A 19,228-nucleotide genomic window follows, 5' to 3' on the forward strand; every position below is an offset into this window, starting at 1 on the left:
GACTATAAGTTATAGATGGATTTTCAACTGCACTGAGGGTCAGCCCCCTTAGCCCCTGCCTGGTTCAGGGGCAAACTGTATTATTCCATTGGTGTATCATTAGCATAGGAAGAAAGCCAAAATAATAAATTTTAAAACTCAATATGATCACAACCAATAGCGAAAACAAATTATAAAAACAAAAGAATTGCTAGAATGTATAAAATCAAACTCTATGTGCTACACAATATCACTTACTGGACAAGTATTTTTATTTTAATGCAATGGAAAATGAAGTTTATGACACAAGTAGAAATTCAAAACATCTATTGTTCATATAGCAAAAGAGGAAACTAACATATATGGAAAATCTAAATGTGCTAAATAGTTTTTATATAATCTCCAAATACATAAGTATAATCATCTCCATTTTATGGATGAAGTAACTATCTGTCTCAGGGAGGTTAAATAACTACATGAAGTCAAACAGAATATAATAAAATCAAAATTTGCTCCAAGATATACGACTCAAATGCCCATGTTCTTTCTACTCCTCAAGAGTGCCTTTCAGACTTACTGTCAGGGACAGTTATGAGAAATGATTATGTATGTTCTTTCAGGTAAAAGCTATTTGGCCTGATTTTTAATTAATGCACTCAAATGACAGGAAAGATGTTTTTAAAAAGAATGAGTCGGGGGAGGGTATAGCTCAGTGGTATTGCTCATGCTTAGCATGCACAGGGTCCTGGGTTCAATCCTTATAAGTTTCCTTCATTAAATAAATAAACGTAACCCCCCCAAAAAAATGAAATAAAAATAAAATTATGCTCTTAAAAAATAATACCTTTAAAAAATAAATGAAATGAGTGAATCGATATCTGCTTTAGACCATAAGAAGGGGTTCATTAGACAAGACATCATGATGAATCCTTGAGAAACGGAAAGCAGGTGGGGTCATGTTGAAAAAGAAAACACTTGCAAGCATGAGCAAGAGAGTACTGTTGAAAAAGGTAGGAGCTGATCCAAGGCAGCTTGAAGCCCAGAAGTGGTCAGTACCCTTCAGCAACAAACAAGTGAGTTGGAAGTGCTTTCAGGAAGAAACAAATTAAACCCAAAGGGAAAAACTGAGATGCAAGGAGTGCAAGCAAGAAATTAGTAGGTGAATAAATCTAAACAAATATTGAAATATCAAAACGAACATTTAAAAAAATAAGCTGAAGTTATAGAACTGTTAAATAATAACTTGTAAGATGCAAGGGGAATGAACAAAAGCTCCTGGTACTTTCACCAAATCCAGAGTACATGAGAAACAGTAGTAAAGCTGATGAAAGGAGACAGGGGAAGCAGGTAAAAATGCAGGCTCAGGAAGTTCCGTGGGCTAGTAGCAGTCCTGAGGAGTCAGAAGCCCAAGTGAGAGTGTGAAACAGGAGGAGTGGTAGCTGCACAGCAGTCAGTAAAAAAGCCCAGCCTTACAGACTGCTGTCTGATTTTATGAAAGCAGAAACAGACCAGGTAAGCACCTGTCATTTTGAATTGTAATTATACTCCAGCTGGATAAGGTTCCCTTTTATTGCCCTAAAAATTAAAAATATTACTAAACTAATCTTCCTGGTTAAAATCTCAAATGCCTGAATAATAGCAGTGTTGTGAGAACACATTATTTAGGAGAGAGTTATCGTGAAGTGGTACTCTTGAACTATAATATTACTGGCTGATGGATGTTCATAAGTCCAAAATTCATTTATTTTTCACAGTTACATATAATTGGACATCTTCATCTAGTTTCTGTGTGGTTAAGGAAACAATTATCTATAAGAAATAATAGTTTGCCTGTGGCATTAATACACTATCATGCTAGACATTTCCTATAATATTAACATTATATAGTATTTAATAAGTATTATAGAAAATTTGATACATATTAAAATTCCTTATAATTTATGTAATCCCTTTGATAATAAAGGATTTTAAGAAGTCATGTATCCTTGTTCTCTCATCCTAAGGAAAACCATTTCTAAATAATCCACTATAAAATATTATGGGGAAAGAGGGAATACTTGTAATATTTGTATTAACTTTTAAAGATGTTAAGTTTGCTCTCATTTAGAATTTAGACATAAAGGTTCAGTCATTTACTCTAGTGTGTGTTGGTACTCTGTCCTTTATATATTATATACTTCTATTAAAAAATGACCAACCTCCTGTTAGGACAAGAATTCTATTTAACTAATAAATAGAAAAAAGTACCCCAACATGAGAGAATCACAAATCTCTTGAAATGAAAATCTAATGAAAGTTTTAAAAGCTTTATAGTTACTGTTTTATTCTTAGATTACAGAAACCAACTGACAACATACTCGTTAGTTTAACCTCATTTGTTATTAGTGATATTTAGTGTGCTAAGCTATATCTGAGAGAGGAAAGTCCAGAAGAAACTTTGCTTTCTTGTTTTTCATTCTGTTTCCCTCTGCGTCAGATTTACCTCCTTAGGACGTCTGCTGTAACCTTACAACAGAAATGTGTAATCGCTGATAATTGTGCAGCTCTGATGATAGTGACGCACAGCTGTTTCAGACTACTCCAAGTTCATTGTATAGGATAAATGAGTGAGAAACAGAACAGAGGTTTACTCAGCACTCTTCCTTTCATAAAAAGGAAGTCAAAATGATTAATGTCTTATGTACAGTTGCTATAGAGAGTAAAAAGTACTAAAAGTCAATTTGCTAAGAAAATACGGAAAACCATCTTATTGATAACATTGATGGTTTTGCTCAGTGTATTTTCTGTGCTATATTCTTAAAAATCAAGCAGCCAGTTAATGATAAAATTTGAATACCCCCCTTACAGTTAAATTCTCAAGAAGTGTCTACAGGATGGATTTTGCTACTTGAATTGAGAATCAAGTATGTAAAATATAAGGGCTGAGAAGTTAGCCCTTTTCAGCCTAAACAAGTAGGTGTGTTTGCAGACAAAAACCACTGTTTTTCACTTGAGTTACTCACTATCCCACTCCCAATGAAATCTAAACAGTTTCACACATTCTCAGGCACATATTTCATGATGATTTGGAAACCCCAAAATTCTATTCCATATAACATTAGGCAAGTTTGGTTTCAAAAAATACTAGGACAGGTAACCTGCAAACAACTTAGTGATGCCTTTCTATATTGCCTTATATTAAGAAGAAACTATACAACATGAATGGACCTACAGATTATCATACTAAGTGAAGTAAGTCAGAAAGATAAAGACAAATACCATATATCACTTATATGTGGAATCTGACATGTGACACAAATGAACTTATTTACAAAACAGAAACAGACAGACATAGAAAACAAATTTATGGTTACCAAAGGGGAAAAGGGATGGGGGAGGGATAAATTAGGAATTTGGGATTAGCAGATACTAACTACTATATATAAAATAAATAAACAACAAGGTCTTACTGTATAGCACAGGGAACTACACTCAATGTCCTGTAACAAACCATAATGGAAAAGAATATGAAAAAGAATGTGTATATGTGTAGCTGAATCAATATGCTGTACACCAGAAACTAACACAATATTATAAACCAACTATACTTCGATTAAAAAAAATTAAGAAGAAACTGCCTTATATAAGGCCTACCAGAGTTGGTATAGCTAGAAATTTTACTCCCTCCCCTAAATAACTGAAGAAACCTGTTGCTGTACTGTTTTGCTGTATCTCACAAATCTCATCCAAAAGTTTGTCCATTGTAAGCTCATTGTTTTTTTACCTATTTAGCTCTTTTAGATTGGAGAGCATCTTTATGTTAAATAGTTTCTGTTAGTGACATGTACTGTGTTCTGTGACATCACACACCCCTAGGTTTGAGTCTCAGTTCTGCTTCTTAATAATTCTGTGGCTTTTAGCAAGTTCTTTACCATCTCAGCCTAAGATTTCTCTTCTGCAACATGGGACCAGTACTTATCACATAGAGTTGATGAGAAGACAAATTAGTTCAGTTGAAATAGTTCTTATATGTAGGAAGTGTCATTTAAGTGCTTTACATACATTAACTCATGTAATCGTCACAGTAATCTCATGAAGTAGGTATAATTTTTATCCCCCATTTCACCATTGGGGAAATGGAGGCACAGAGCATTAAGAAGCTTTCCCAGGGTCACACAGCTGACTGGGAGGAGAGTTAGGATTCAAACCCCATCACTTTGGCTCCAGAGCTTGTGTCTGTAACCACTACATTGCACTGCTTCTCAGCGTAGCCAGTAGTTAAATGAGATAATGTGTACAGGTCATTGTTGGCAATACTGAGCTCATGGTAAATTCTCAGACCAGTTACAGTTGATGCACATATGTTTGATGTATTTCTCAGAAAAGGAAAAACTTGATGTAAGAATGAGGGTTCCCAGAAAAACAAGTTGTATGAAAATTAACTATTTCAAGTATAAACCAACTTTTTCATCCAAAACTTTAGATGTACCACCACCTCACAAGTAATATAAATGGTTCACTATCTGAATGTCTTTAGAGAGAAGTAATCTGAAGGCTCATTTATCCTTTACCCCATCCCTGTATTTCCATGATGTATTTTTCTCTGAAACCTTGAAATGATCTCTCTGTTCTTGCTAGATATGACTACAGTAGAGATGTTAAAAAATTGTATTTTCACAAGAGATAACATAAGAACAAATCCAAGACCACTATATATGCAACTGCAAATGAACTGTAGTCACTGTCTCCAAATGAGAAATAAAATGAAATATAAAATGCGCCTCATTGTAGAGGGGGGCTTCATTTGTTAGTTTTTGTTATGTAAATAAGTTGGGGTGGCTACCTGCCTCTCCCACCTGAGGTTACGAATCAATTTTCTTCAGAGTAAAAGATTAAAACAGCAGCAGCAACACTTGGCCAACCAAGTAAGTTGAAGTCCTCAGCAAGTGCTGTCATTCTCCATTGTATGGTTAGCACAGTGTTTAGAGAGGCAGGCTGGGGTTGCAGGGGGGTGCACATAAGGAGCATGGCACTGAAATTAGAAAAGCGAGATTTAACCCCTGGTCCTATGACTTAATAGCCAATAAAGCACAATTGACAGATAATTAAGGACTGTGGAAGTACTACAAGAGAAGTAGAGTTCAACTGTAGCAAAAACTCCTACTGTGGAGATTTAAAAAAGAAAGTGGCTCTTTTTCATGCCTGAGTAATATTTCATTTTAGAATTATAATTAGTTCTGGTTTTTAACAGAGATTAGCAGAATTTTCGATCTAGGAGATTCTGCAGAAATCATATAGTTTACCATTTTGTTTATAGATGTAGGAAGTATCACAGAGAGGTTAAGGAACTTGCCTGAAGTTACCCAGCTAATTTGTGGTAAAATTGGGCTTCACAACTAGGCTTAGTATGACCTTGAACCACACTACCTGCTTAATTTTCTTATTGAAGTGTAGTTGATATACAATATTATATGTTACAGGTGTACAATATAGGGATTCACAATTTTTATAGGTTATACTCCATTCATAGTTATAAAATATTGGCTGCATTCCCTGTGTTGTACAGTATATCCTTGCCATTTGTGACAACATGGATGGACCTTAAAGGCATTATGCTAAATGAGATAAAAATCAAACAGAGAAAGATAAATACTGTATAATCTCACTTATATATAGAATCAAAATAATTATAAACTCATAGATACAGAGAACAGATTGGTAGTTGCTGGAGGTGGACGGGGTCAAAAGTTATGAACTTAAGAGTTATCCAATAATTAAGTCCTGGGGAGGTGATGTACAGCACGATGACTATGGTTAACAATATTGTATTGTGTATCTGAAAGATATATGCTAAGAGACCAGATCTTAAAAGTTCTCATCACAAGAAAAAAACTTTGCAACTCTGTGTGGAGATGGATGTTAACTAATCTTATTGTGGTAGTCATTTTGCAGTATATACATACATCAAATCGTTATGTCATACACCTAAAACAAATACAGTGTTCTATGTCAGTTATATCTCAACTTAAAGAAAAAAAATGGCTCTTACTAGGATGCCTGAAGGTATGCAGTCCAAGGCTGAGCAACTGGCTCCACTGTGTCTTCAGTACCCCACACTCTGTTCTCTCCTGTCTTCCTCAGTCTTTAAGGTCACAAGATGACTGCTGAACCTCCACGCATTGTGTCTGTGATTTGGGCAGGAAGAATTGGGAAAAGCTAAGGACTCTCTCCTCCCTGGGGCTTTATTGGGAAAGGAAAGCTGACCGCAGGAGGAGCCAAATTTGTGCCAGATGGCCACCTGTAGCTTTAAGGGACTCTGGGGATTCAGTTTCTTTTCGGCCTCTGTAGGAGAGGAAAGCATAGAAAAAAGGGGATTGTGCTAGACATTGGATGAGCCAAGCTATATAGTATCTACCTTGAAGTATGATCAGCAACATGCCAGGAGCACACAGAAGGAGAGAGAGCCAACTGTCTGGGAAATTCCAGAAGGGCTTCACAGAGAATGTAACAATTGAATGAGAGTTGATCGAGTGGTTAAAGAGAGAGGATAAAGAATTCCTTTGTTCCTTTAGATTTTAAGAGTCCTTATGGGACATTTAATCAAATAGAAGGAAATACACTATATTCATTCAGACATTCATTTTGTATTTGATTCCTGCCTGCTTTCTTGCTAAAAGTGAATTGAATATGCAAAACCATGGTTGTGGATTTCTTAGATAGTGATTATATTCTAAGATTGTAAAACAATGTCTAGCAACATACATAGAAGTGTCCACCAAGACATTAAATGTGTAGTATGTGTGTGCATGTATATAAATGTGTGTATGTATATATCTCTCCAAATGCTAATTTTTTAATTGAGCTGATAAATTTCACATTGAAACAGCTGCTTGGTATACTAACAATTGATCAATATTAATTGTAATCATCATCTTCACCACAAAGGCCTTTGTCAAGGTAACGTCAGATAACCTCAGTACAAGTTAAACAGTTTCATTCTTAAAATGTTACTAAACCAGTTTTCTTGGCCTATTTGCACAGATCAAGAACTGGTGGTATAAAGCAGAACTGGGCTATCTGAAATAAGGGGCAGATAAAGATACACTCTTGCTGTTTCATGCCAGTGTGTTGTATCTTCCTTTGCTACGTTGTAAACTGTTCTATTCAGGGGCACAGACAGCATGACTTGAGTTGTTTAAACATTCCCCATATTTTACAACTTACTATCAAATAATACCTGATTATCTAAAACTGTAACTTTTGAAAATCAAGAAATTACTTATAAGGCCCTAAAGCTTTTTACTCCCTAGAATGACAGATTGCCTGTCTTATCTACTTTGGCCACTTAACTTGGCAGTAGGATTCTTTTCTTCCTCCAGAAAGCTTTATCACAACCTAAATTATGCTCTAAATAGAAGCATATGAGCCTAGTCCTGATTCTAATCGAAACTGAAGGGTCTTCAATGTTGAAATTACTTGAAAATAATTAATTTATATAGTGTGCTAAGGAGCAGCCTGTTCTTAGTGGCAGTGTTTTGTTGATCTACTCACAGTAATTTGCCTTCAATGAATAATTATTTTATCCAGTCATTTATTTATTATGTGTGCATAGTCCTTACCTATATCAATTAATTTAATATTTAATTTTTATAATTTAATTTGATTGCCTGTTATTGAAACTCTGTAGGGCCTTGTGAATTCAGAGACTGATAAGTTGGTTACTACTGTCAACATATTTAGTCTAATAAAATGTAAAACAAGTGCATAAAAGTGTTGTGATTTGCTGTGACAAAGCTTATAGGTAACACAGCAGGGATCTGAAGGAAGAAGAGGTCAAGTGTGGTCCTGGGAGTCAAGGGGATAGTGTGTTATAAACAAGGATGTCATTACAACTTCAGGTACCACGAATGTAACTTCAATAAGCAGCTGACACTTGAGTTCAGTCTTAGAAGCTTAGTGTCCAAGAATCTAATAGAGAATTGGAATACCATTCCAGGCAGAAGCAGCAATGTGAGAAAGGTCACAGGGACAAGAGAGACTGTGACACATTAGGGTGAGGTAAGTTGTTCAGCACAGCTACAACATAGACTAAAAGAGATTTAGCAAAAATATGACTAGAGACTTCAGTAGTGAGCAGATTATACCTTACGTGTTGTGTTACTTATCTCATTCTCTTCTGTGAGGATGCCAGTAAAGGTTTTTATGTAGGTGAGTAGTATGGTCAGACTTGCATTTTACAAAGATCACCCAGACAGATGTATGGAGTTTGAATTGGAGTATTGTGGGAAGTGAAAGAAGAAACTATTGCATTAGAATTTTCATAAGAAAATCTTGAACTAAGAAAGTAATGGTAGCAAGGATAGGTGGAAAATGTAAAGAACATTATGGCCTCAAGACTTGGTGACTGCATGTGAAGTAAACAAGAAAAACTACATAGCGTCTCCACAATTCCTGGATGGTGGTTCTTCATCATGATAGAGAATACTACTGAAAAAGAAACAAGTTTGTGGGAAGATTGTGGATTCGCCTTAGGAAAGGTTGAGTTTGAGGTATCTGTGGGACTTAAAGTAGATAAATCTTAGTGGCATGTATGCATTTATGTATGGGCTTAAAGATCGGGGTAGATGTTCAAAATGATGATAAAAGTTGGAAGTTAAGTCATAAAATGGTTGAGATGGTCAGGCAAAAGCATACTGAGCAAGTGCTGAAGCGTTCCGAAGACCAGAGCCATGGAGAATCCCAGCATATAAACAAAGCCAGAGGGGAAGTAAGGGGGAGGGGTGGAGTGGAACAGGAAGGTGCGGGAGGAAGGAGAGGCAGGCTGGACAGACAGAACTTGGAGATGTTGTTATCAGAAGCATGGCTATAAGTAGTTAGGAATAAGATTGTCATTGCTGTTCAGACACCATAAATCTTGATTGAACTTGTCATTTGGAGGACATTAGTGGCATATTCTGAAGTATTTTCAGGACAGTATAAGTTAAGCTGCACATTGCCTTCCATGTCCATTTTTACTCTTCCTTTTATAAAGAGAACCCCAAGTTTTAGCTGAGCCCATGGCAGCCCAGCTAGTCCTTGCATCTCAGTTGGCCTTGTAGTGTATATCGCTTTGTGTAAGTTTGGGCTAATGGGATGCACACAGATGATGTGGGCCACTTCCAGATCATCACCTAAAATATGAAGCCGCTTGCTGTGGGCTTTCCCCCTCACATCCAGCAGGCTGGAAGCAGATGTGGAAGTGAGCAAACTTAGATTAGACTGTTTTATGAGAGAGAAATAAATTAACTTAGTTTAAGCCATTGTGTTTTAGCCTCTCTTTGTTACAGCTAGCAGTTTAGCCAAACCATAACAAATAGGGTCAAAAGCTGTTATTTGTAAATGAATGAGCAGGACTGGGGAAAACTCAGTGTGGATCTCCTGATTCTGTCATTTGGGAGGGTTGCACAGGGTTGTGATACTGGAACAATAGATGTAAAGCTAATCGTAGTCCCCCAGGTCCCACAGTGAACAGTGTTTACCTAGCAGTAATTTAAGCATCATTTATGTATTTTAACTGTAAGAATCTTATCAGTATGCAGGACCAGATGGCTTTACTGATGAGTTCTATCAAACATTTAAAGAAAAATTAAACTCTTCCCCAAAACAGTACAGATGGGACCACTTCCAAACTCATTTTACAATGCCAGCTTTACCTCTATACCAAAGCCAGACAAGGATGCCACAAAAGAAGATTGCAGGGCTAGATCCCTGATGAACATAAATGTAAAAATCCTCAACAAAATATTAGCAAACCAAATTCAACGATATGTTAAACAAATCATACTCCATGATCAATTGGGATTTATTCCAGGGGTGCAAGGATGATTCAGCATTTGCAGATCAATCTGTCCGATCTACCATAATAACAAAATGAAAGATGAAAATCACATGGTCACCTCAGTAGATACAGACAAAGCATTTGACTTACTCAACATTCATTCATAATAAAAATGCTCAGCAAACTGGGCAAAGAGGAACCATACCTCAGCATAATAAAGGCCATGTATGACAACCCCACAGCTAACAACATAGTCAAAACTTGAAAGCTTTCCCTTTAAGATGAGGAACACGATGAGGATGCCCACTCTCACCACTTATTTACCATACAAGTGCCCTATTTACCGTGAGAAGTCCCAGGCCAGAGCAGCTAGGTAAGAACAAATAAAAGGCATCCAGATTGGAAAGGAAGAAGTAAAATGCTCTCTATTTGTTTAGTAAAGTTGCAGAGTACAGAATCAGGATACAAAAATCAGTTGTGTTTCTACACAACAATAACGAATTATCCAAAAGAGAAATTTTTTTAATTCCACTTAAAACTGCATCAAAAAGAATAAAACATCTAGGAATAAGTTTAACCCAGGAAGCTAAAGACCTGTATGCTGAAAACTTAAGACATTGATGAAAGATACTGAAGAAGACATGAATAAATGGAAAGATACTCTGTGCTCATGGATTGGCAGAATTAATACTGTTAAAATGTCCATACAGCCCAAAGCAAGATTTAATGCAATTTCTATCAAAATTCCAATGACATTTTTCACAGAACTAGATTAAACAATGCTAAAATTTGTATGAAACCAAGCAGATCCCAAAAAGCCAAAGCAACCTAAAGAAGAGAGAACAAAGCTAAGAGACATCACATTTCCTGATTTCAAACTATATTACAGATATGTAGAAATCACAACAGTGTGGTATTGATATACAGACAGGCACCATAGATCAACAAACAGAGTAGAGTGCCCAGAAATAAACCCACATATATACTGTCAATTTATCACAAAGCAGCCAAGAGTATACAATAGGGAAAGGTCAGTCTCTTCAATTAATATTGAGAAAAGTGGACAGAATGAAAAAGAATGCAGCTGGGCACTGTCTTACACCGTACATAATAATCAACTCAGAATGGTTTTAAAGACTTTAACATAAGACCTGAAACCATAAAACTCCTAGAAGAAAACATAGATGGTAAGCTCTTTGACATTCATTTTGGCAATGAGTTTTTTAATTTGACACCAAAAGGAAAGGAAACCATCAATAAAATGAAAAGATAACCTACAGAATGGAAGAAAATATTTGTAATCATAAATCTGATAAGGGGCTAATACCCAAAATATATAAAGAATTCCTGTAACTCAATAGAAAAATAAACTCAGTAGAAAAAAAATCTGATTTTAAAATGGGCAGAGAATCTGAATAGACATTTTTACAAAGAAGACATACAGGCGCCAACAGGCACATGAAAATGTTCCTCAACATCCCTAATCATCAGGGAAATACAAATCAAAACTACAACGTCACCTGACACCTACCAGAATGGCTGTTATCAAAAATTTAAGAAATAATGAGTGTTAGCCAGGATGTGGGAAAAAGAATGCTTGCGCACTATTGGTGGGAATGTAAATTGGTGCAGCATCTGTGGAAAACAGTATGGGGGTTCCTCAGAAAGTTACAAATAGGACTACCATGTGATCCAGTGGTTCCACTTCTAGGTGTTTATCTGAGGGAAACAAAAATGCTAAATCTATACCTTGTGTTCATTGCAGCATTATTTACAATAGCCAAGACATGAAAACAACCTAAGTATCTATCAAGATGCACAATAGATGCATCGACAAAGAATGTGTGTGTGTGTGTGTGTGTGTGTGTGTGTGTGTACATATGCAATGCAATGGAATATTATTTGGCCATAAAAAAAATCCTGCCGTTTGCATCAGTGTGGTTGGACCTTGAGGGCATTATGCTAAGTGGATAAATCAAACAGAGAAAGACACATACTGTATGATCTCACTTGTATGTGCGCTCTCAAAACTCAGACAACAGAGAACAGATTGGTGGCTGGGGTGAGGGGGCAGTGGGGATTGAGTGAAGGTGATCAAAATGTACAAACTTTCAGTTGTAAGTAAGTTTTGGGGATATAATGTACAGTATGGTGACTATAGGGAAAAAATCAATAAACAAAAAACAGTTTTAATAGAACAATATAAAAGTTAATCTTGACATTTAAAATAGAAAAGCTGACAATTTTAAGAGGTAGGGGGGTGATGGAAGGTGGAGAAAGTATCTTATAGAGGAATGAGATACTGTCAAAATTGATGGAACAGAAAAACACAGGCTTAAATAAATATATCAAATTTATAAAGAACAAACTTATTTTAAGCATAAGAAATGGGGAGGATCTGGGAAAGAAGATGGTGGTGTGCTGAAGCTGGCAAGCAGGCAGAAGGTAATATCTAAAGTTAATAACTCAAATAGCATGAGTATTTTGTTTAGAGCTGTAGAAATAACCACTAGAACCAATAACAAACAATTGAAAATGGTTTCCTCAAGGAAGGAATGAGGCCAAATATACTTAAGTTCTCCAACAACTGCATCAGGTACCAAAAAAATCATTTTCTTTTAATATCTTTATCCACATTGACAAAACTGGTTCACCTTTTTTCGAAGGACTGGTTTGAGCTTATTAAATTTATTCTTAATGTTTTCTTCTTTTTGATGTTATAAATGGAATTGTTTCCTTGTTTTCATTTTTGAAATTTGAATATTAAAGTCTTTTATCATTATGAAATGTCTCTCTATCTCTAGTAATATTTCTTAAAGTTTCTTTTGTCTGATACAGAGTCACTATTTTATGAGTACTCACTTATTTTTAAAAGAAATACATGCACATATTTAGAACAAAAGAGTAGACAGAAACACTAAAATGTTAACATTAGTTGTATCTGGCTTATAGAATTATGAGTTTTATGGTAGGGGAGTTGTGTGTATTCTGAGTTCTGTAATTAGTTTGTATTATAATTAGAAAATATATATATATAAAATTTATAAATACTTTTATCAACTAGATTTGGGGGGTTACAAATAGCAGAATTTGACTCTAACAGTAGAAAAGGAATTTTCAAAGGTATTGGACTAGTCATAGAATCAACAGGAAAGCTGAGGGCCAGGCTCAGAAGAGGCCAGGGCTGTGGCAGCTGAAGACTGAGACAGCAGAAGCTTCTCAACCATCTCTTCTGGGTGATGACACAGAAGTAAATGAACTCTGGCTTCACGCTCTCTCCAGTCAAGACTCAAAATCCAGAAGTGAATGTCTTGCTTTGACATTTGGCAATGAAAGTACATGGCACCTTGAGTTACGGTCCCACGGCTCCACAGAGAGGGGGAAATTATTCCCAGTATGAAATTAGGATGCTGTTATCAAAAGAAGGGAAATGAACTCTGGCAGCTAAAGAGGAACAGATGTTCACTATGATAGTTAACTTTGTGTTAATGCAGAATTGCAGTTTACAATGCTAGTCATAAAAACAGTTATCAATGTGAATAAGAAATGTGTTTTGAATATAGTGGTCCCAATTACTGTCACTTAACCTGAGTTAAAATACTTACCACTTTGAAGCTGTCACTCACAGATTTCTTTCCCACTCTAAGTTTCATATGTTCCATAATGCAATTAAATTCAATTAGAAAATTAGAAAACAGACTTTTTTAGTCATATTGAGGAAGACTTTGTGATAATTTAACACTTCCTAGAATGTCTGTCTTCTCCTTCTTGGTTTACCTGGGTCAACTTATACTTACTCATCGAAACTCAGCTGAAGCATTACCTCACCCAGAAAGGCTTCCTTACACCCTCCTACCACATCCCATTCTAGTGTACAGTGCACTCATCACTGCACGTAGCACAGGTATTGTCCTCATCCCATTGTGTCACATCGGTTGATTTGTCCCCCACACCAGCCAGACTGGCAGACTCTACCTTGTTTTTCTTTGATTCTTCAACCCTCTACAGAGTATCTATTCATCAAAAATTCAGTAAATATTCGTTGAGTAATTGAATGGATTTGCCAGAGAAAAGGGGATAGGACATTCCATATGGAACCCAGCAAGTAGAAAGGCATGGTACTTGGTGCATTCAGGAATGGTAAGATGTTCCAAGGGATTAGAGCATTGAAAGATGAATGGGAGAAGAGACTGGTAAATTTGAGTAGAGTTGGTCTCTACAGGACCATTTATGCCAAGTTTAGACAATTCTGTAGGCCTAGGAACAGAAGAATGAGTGAGATTTGGCAGTGGGAGGAGGGCAGGACATGAGGTTATTTGATGAATATGTACTGGTTGGGCTGGAGCTGGCAGGGAACCCTCAGACAATGGGTGGAATGTTGCTGTCTCTGGGAGTTAGAGAGGTTCAGACCTGGTTTGGGAGCTGATTCACTTGCCATGCCCTGAGAACTTTTCTAGATACTGGGGACACAGTAGTGGGAAATATGAACAAGATTTCTACTCCCATTGAATTTTTATTCTAATGAGGGGAGACAAAAACTATAGGCACAAAGGTGTGTGTACACACTCTCAAACCTAAAGTGCCATGTTGCAGGTGAAATGTTCCAGAACAGCACCCTCACAGGAAGCGTGCAGAGCAGGCTAGAGGGGGTTTCCTTAAAGTATAGCTGGGCCACTCCTTTCCTGGTCCACGTCCCAGTCACGTAGGGCCAAGGTTTTGTAGGTATAATGACCAGTATTGTACATTCTCTCTAGAAATTTGTCTAAAAATAAAAGATTTGTAAGTTCTGGGTTTTAGAAATATATGTGTAATACTTAAGCACTCTCCAAAAGGTGTTTCAAAGAAGAAAAATAATTTTGCACAGTAATACTTTCTTCTTTAGCAGAAGTGATTTCCCTCCCACCCTCCCTGTTTTATAGTACACATAAGTATATGCTTTTATAAAGCTTTGCTAACTGGGTAAATATATGATAGTATAAATAAAAGCCAGTCATTGCCTATGTTATTGACAAATTGTGATTGTAGTTTACAATTTCTAGTTCCTGAAAAATCATCTGGTATTTTTACAGTCTAATCCATAATCTTGCCCCCTGTTTGGGGATTTTCCTTCATTAGAATGGATTCTGGTAATAAAGCAGTTTTGCCTGTGTCAAATAACGTAGCCTCGCATTCTCCTCTCTCGGTTGTGGGCTCATTTAATGGTAAAGGCCCTTTCCTCTCTTTTCCAGGGTGCTGATAAGACTGTGAAAGGTCCAGATGGACTGACTGCCTTTGAAGCCACTGACAACCAGGCAATCAAAGCCCTTCTTCAGTGATGGACGGATGGGTTAACAGCTCTGGAAGAATGACTCTCCTGTGGCCTCACACTGCTGCCTGTCTGTCTGTCACTCTCTATCTGCCAGCTTCTTCAGCTAAAATACTTTAAGAAGGGTGAGGGGAGAGAGAAATTCATAACAAATCAGACTACCAGAAAAAAAAAAAAAACAATGTTTGGGAGGAGAGGAAAAAAAACGAGATCAGGCTTTTACTAGGATTCCTGATCAGGTCAGCCTCTTTTCCATTTCCAGTAAAATACACAGCTTATCCCCAAGGGAGAGCAAGGACAAAACATACCAGTAACATTTGACCTTTTCAGCTCCCTAGCTAATTTTATTAGATTGCGTTGAGGGTCTGATTATACCAAGGCCGACTCTACATATTTGGCAGCCCTATTGTGTGTGCAGTAGTGGCTGCTGTGATGTAACTTAGGGTGCTGAGATAAGCAATTAGCTATAGCCTTCTGCCTTAAGACGCACTCTAGTGGGATCTCCCGGCGTAGTTAAGAGCGCTGCCTGTGGTTGGTGACCAAATCTTCCCTCGGTGACTCAGCTTTATGTGGAAGCTCAGTTAAGACGAGGAGGGGCACACTCCTAAACTGCTGGACGGCTGAACTTTGGATTTCCTCTCGCCCTTCACATGGATTTCATGTATCTTTAGATAAAACTGACTAGTTTTATTTATAAAATCTCAAATTTTAGAAGTCTGGAGGAGAAATCATTCCAGTATGCATTTTTTTTTTCTCCTCTAGATTCAGACATTTATATAACATTGAAACACTTGCAAACTCCTGCTGGTAGTAAAAGGGGATTTTAAAATAGAATCATAGCCATAAGCCTGTTAGTATCATTTAAAGAAAGAACAGTTGTCTTAGTACCTATGGATTTTCTTCATTTGCTATTTGAATGGATTGGCCTCTGTTACGTTTGAAGAATCAAGGAACATTCTTTGAAATGCCTCTCTCAGACCCATCTTGGATGCTGATTACTTATTGCACCAAAGCTATCAATGGGGGGAGATTTACTGTTTGGATAAATTTAACCCCATCCCTTCAAAAATATGCTTGTTACCAGGTTTCCCTGAGTTGTTGATAGGCTCCTGCTGAACGTATGGCAACCCACCTGCATAATATATTTTTGTTTCTTTTCTATATTATGCGTTGCATATAGTGTGACACCTTCAAATTGTATTCTGTGTTCTTAAAATACAGTGCCCTGAAACAGTGTTCTTATGACCTGCAGAAAAATTTAGACACATTTTTAAATGTTTGTGAGCAGTGCAGCTAATTAAAACATACGCCCTTAAATTTGCCGTCTTGCATATAAAACATCAAAATTCCTTTGACTTGTCATCCACATTAGTTTACTAAAAATATTAGTAATATTAGGGTTTTTCCTTAGCCATGTCATGCAATAATTGAATGTACCTCAAATTTTTAAAAGGGAGGGGAGGATGGGTTAGGGGCTTGCATTCAGATTGTGGATAATAAAGAATTAATGATGGTTTTTTTAAGGCAATGTAGCATTCTACAGCAGGGTTAAACCAGTATCAAGAACAGTCAGCCTGGCCAGTAACAAATCTTACTGACCAGTGGCTGATTGGTTGGTTAGTGTGTGGGTTTATTTGTGCGTGTACTTTTCCCCATGAGCCCTTTTTTATCCTGTGGCATTTTCACTTACAACTAGCCTAGCCCTGTAATTTTCCGATGTTCAAGAAAACAATCACAAAATGCTGGTTTCAATACTTTGATACACTTGGCTTAATTCTACTGTCTTAATGCAGCCTACCAGAGTTGGATTAAAAGTCAGTAATCAGTACTTTATAACATCACTGAACTGAACCACGGAGCCATCCTCACTGAAGATGAGGGCACTCTATCAGTCTGTAACTGTCAACATAGTGACAAGTTGTTTTGTTGTCTTTGTTTTCACCTCTTGGCATACTGCTCTTTTAAAGGCTTGGATTTTACCCTCTACGCAGTCCCTATCTTTACTTTCCCAGTGTTTTTGTAGTTGGCTACCGCAGAGTGTGCACCGTCCTGTCATTCCCAAACCTCGTCTGCCTTCTACAGTCCACCTGGTCTAGAGACCATGCGATTCTCTGTACAGTTTATCCTGATGTTCCTTGTAATGCAGTAGAGGCTACTTCGCCTTCCCTCTTCTTTCTCAGCCATTTTGTAAACCCATAATTATGAGGCGGTTGCTTGAGAAAATAACAGATAAACATAGAATAGACTGACCAAGATGGTTTACAATTTTTTTTAACTAGGTTATTTATGATGTATTTCTGAACCACTTGGCAGAGAAATTCACGACACTTAATGTTCATATTTTGAGTAAAGGAAGCTAAAACCTTGTCTGCTTTTTGGTACTACATGCATTAGTAAAAGGTTAAATAAGTTTTGTTCTCCACTGAAGTAATATTTAACATCTCAGAAAAAATCTTGCATGTTCTGTAGTTTTGTATTAAGTCAGTCATTTCGTATGCACTATATCAAGTGAAGACAGGTGGTTTACCTGTCTGCGTTAGTATACTAACCACTTCCCCGTGCAGCTTCAGACTGGGGTTTGTAGACGAACTATTCAGCTACAGCACCCAGGTCGACCAAGTGGTTCTCTGCACAGCTCACCTTCGATACCCAGCGGGGCACGGAGGAGGGGGTCGGTAGGTGCAGTGTGTGGAAGCTGCAAGCAAGTAGGTCCTTCATCCATTGATTTCTTTCCCCCAAATAATGGATTCCAAATCTGTATGCACCTATTTGATTTTTTTCCCTAAAACTTCAACTGAGCTGCTGTTTTCTTCCATGCAATATTGTATAATCGATTGTGTATAGAAGAAGCTGGTGAGAGTGCCCTCCTACATAAGCAATTGCAGTGTTTTGCATGCAGAATTTAAAAAATTTAAATTGTCCTGATTCTATTTTGTAAATGGAGAAACAATCATATCTTTCTAAGCAGTAATGGAGGAAGACTAGTGCTTTGTGCATTTTGATATATTTTAGTTCATTTTTCCCATAATGTAATACATTTGACACAATTGGGTTTCTCATATTATCCTAGTTCATGTACATCAGAATGCTAAATAATACTGTGTTTAAGTTTTGTGTTGCAAGAACAAATGGAATAAACTTGAATTGTGCTACAGTCAGTGTGTCAGCATTTTTCTCACTCAGTTACTGTCACCTTCCTTTTTCTAGGCTTCTCTGCAACCATTTCAGTAGTTTGACTCATTTTAATTAATCTAAAGATTTCCCCCTTTGCCCTACTTCTAGAAGAAAGTAAGTGGAAGGAAAATAAGACATAGGAAAGATTTAATTGAAATAAACTATACTATTTATTGGGAAGTTTTGCTTTTTCTGTCAGTTTCCTAATACAAATTGTGTGACTGTAATAAATGTTCAGCAGTGACTGGGAGCAAGCTGTCGCAGGATGTGCTAGAGTGTCAGGATCTTAATAGGTGCTAAAGAAAACAGGGTCATGATGAACCTCTTGTCCTTTCCTGTGCTTATTTTTTTGCTCAGGTTGCCACACATTCCTTGGAGGTTTGTATTATCCAAACTCACTTGACCACGAGCACTTCGTGGTCTTTTTAGGACAAATTTTCTACTTAACATTAAGTCACTTTGAACATCAAAAAAACTGAACAAGACTACATATAAATTAGTTTGGTTTCTGTCACGATCTCGTCGACACCTTAAGAATTGCAGATAGTTTACTTCTAGAAGTAAAAAGTCCACTAATGGTGGAAAAAAGAAATGTGTACAGATGCTAAAATACATCAAAAGCTGTCTTTCAGAACTTTCATGTCAGCAGAAGCATAAAAGGGAGGTAACAGCTGTGGCTGTAGGTTGGGAGTGTCCATAGAAAGTTTTTTAAGCAATGAAGTTATCACGAGAATTAAGGTCTATAAAACTGTTTAAATATATTTTAAAGGGAACAGAGCCCTATATATAATCATTGAAGAGCAGACCAGTTACACGTCAACAGAAGGAACACCCGGAGGAAGGAGAGCTGGGAGTTGATACGAAATTCTTTTGTGATTAGAACAGCTATCACAGAACTTCCACACAATACAGTATGTCAGACTGTTAGATTTTTTCCCCCTCTTTCTGCAAGACTAATGATTCTCAAAATGTCC

General features: G+C 36.9%; 1 protein-coding gene across 2 annotated transcripts in view; it reads left to right on the top strand.

The window, feature by feature from the left end:
* MTPN (myotrophin) overlaps positions 1-18,234 on the top strand; it is a 56,839-nt gene extending 38,605 nt beyond the window's left edge. For both annotated transcript variants that reach the window (XM_072964387.1, XM_006213101.4), the window contains one exon: positions 15,004-18,234. In XM_072964387.1, the coding sequence (XP_072820488.1) occupies positions 15,004-15,090 (87 nt within the window). In that variant the 3' untranslated portion in view covers positions 15,091-18,234. The remainder of the gene's footprint in view (positions 1-15,003) is intronic.
* The last annotated feature ends 994 nt before the right edge of the window (positions 18,235-19,228 follow it).

Source organism: Vicugna pacos, chromosome 7 (genome assembly GCF_048564905.1).
Source record: "Vicugna pacos chromosome 7, VicPac4, whole genome shotgun sequence".
NCBI classification, from domain to species: Eukaryota; Metazoa; Chordata; class Mammalia; order Artiodactyla; family Camelidae; genus Vicugna; species Vicugna pacos.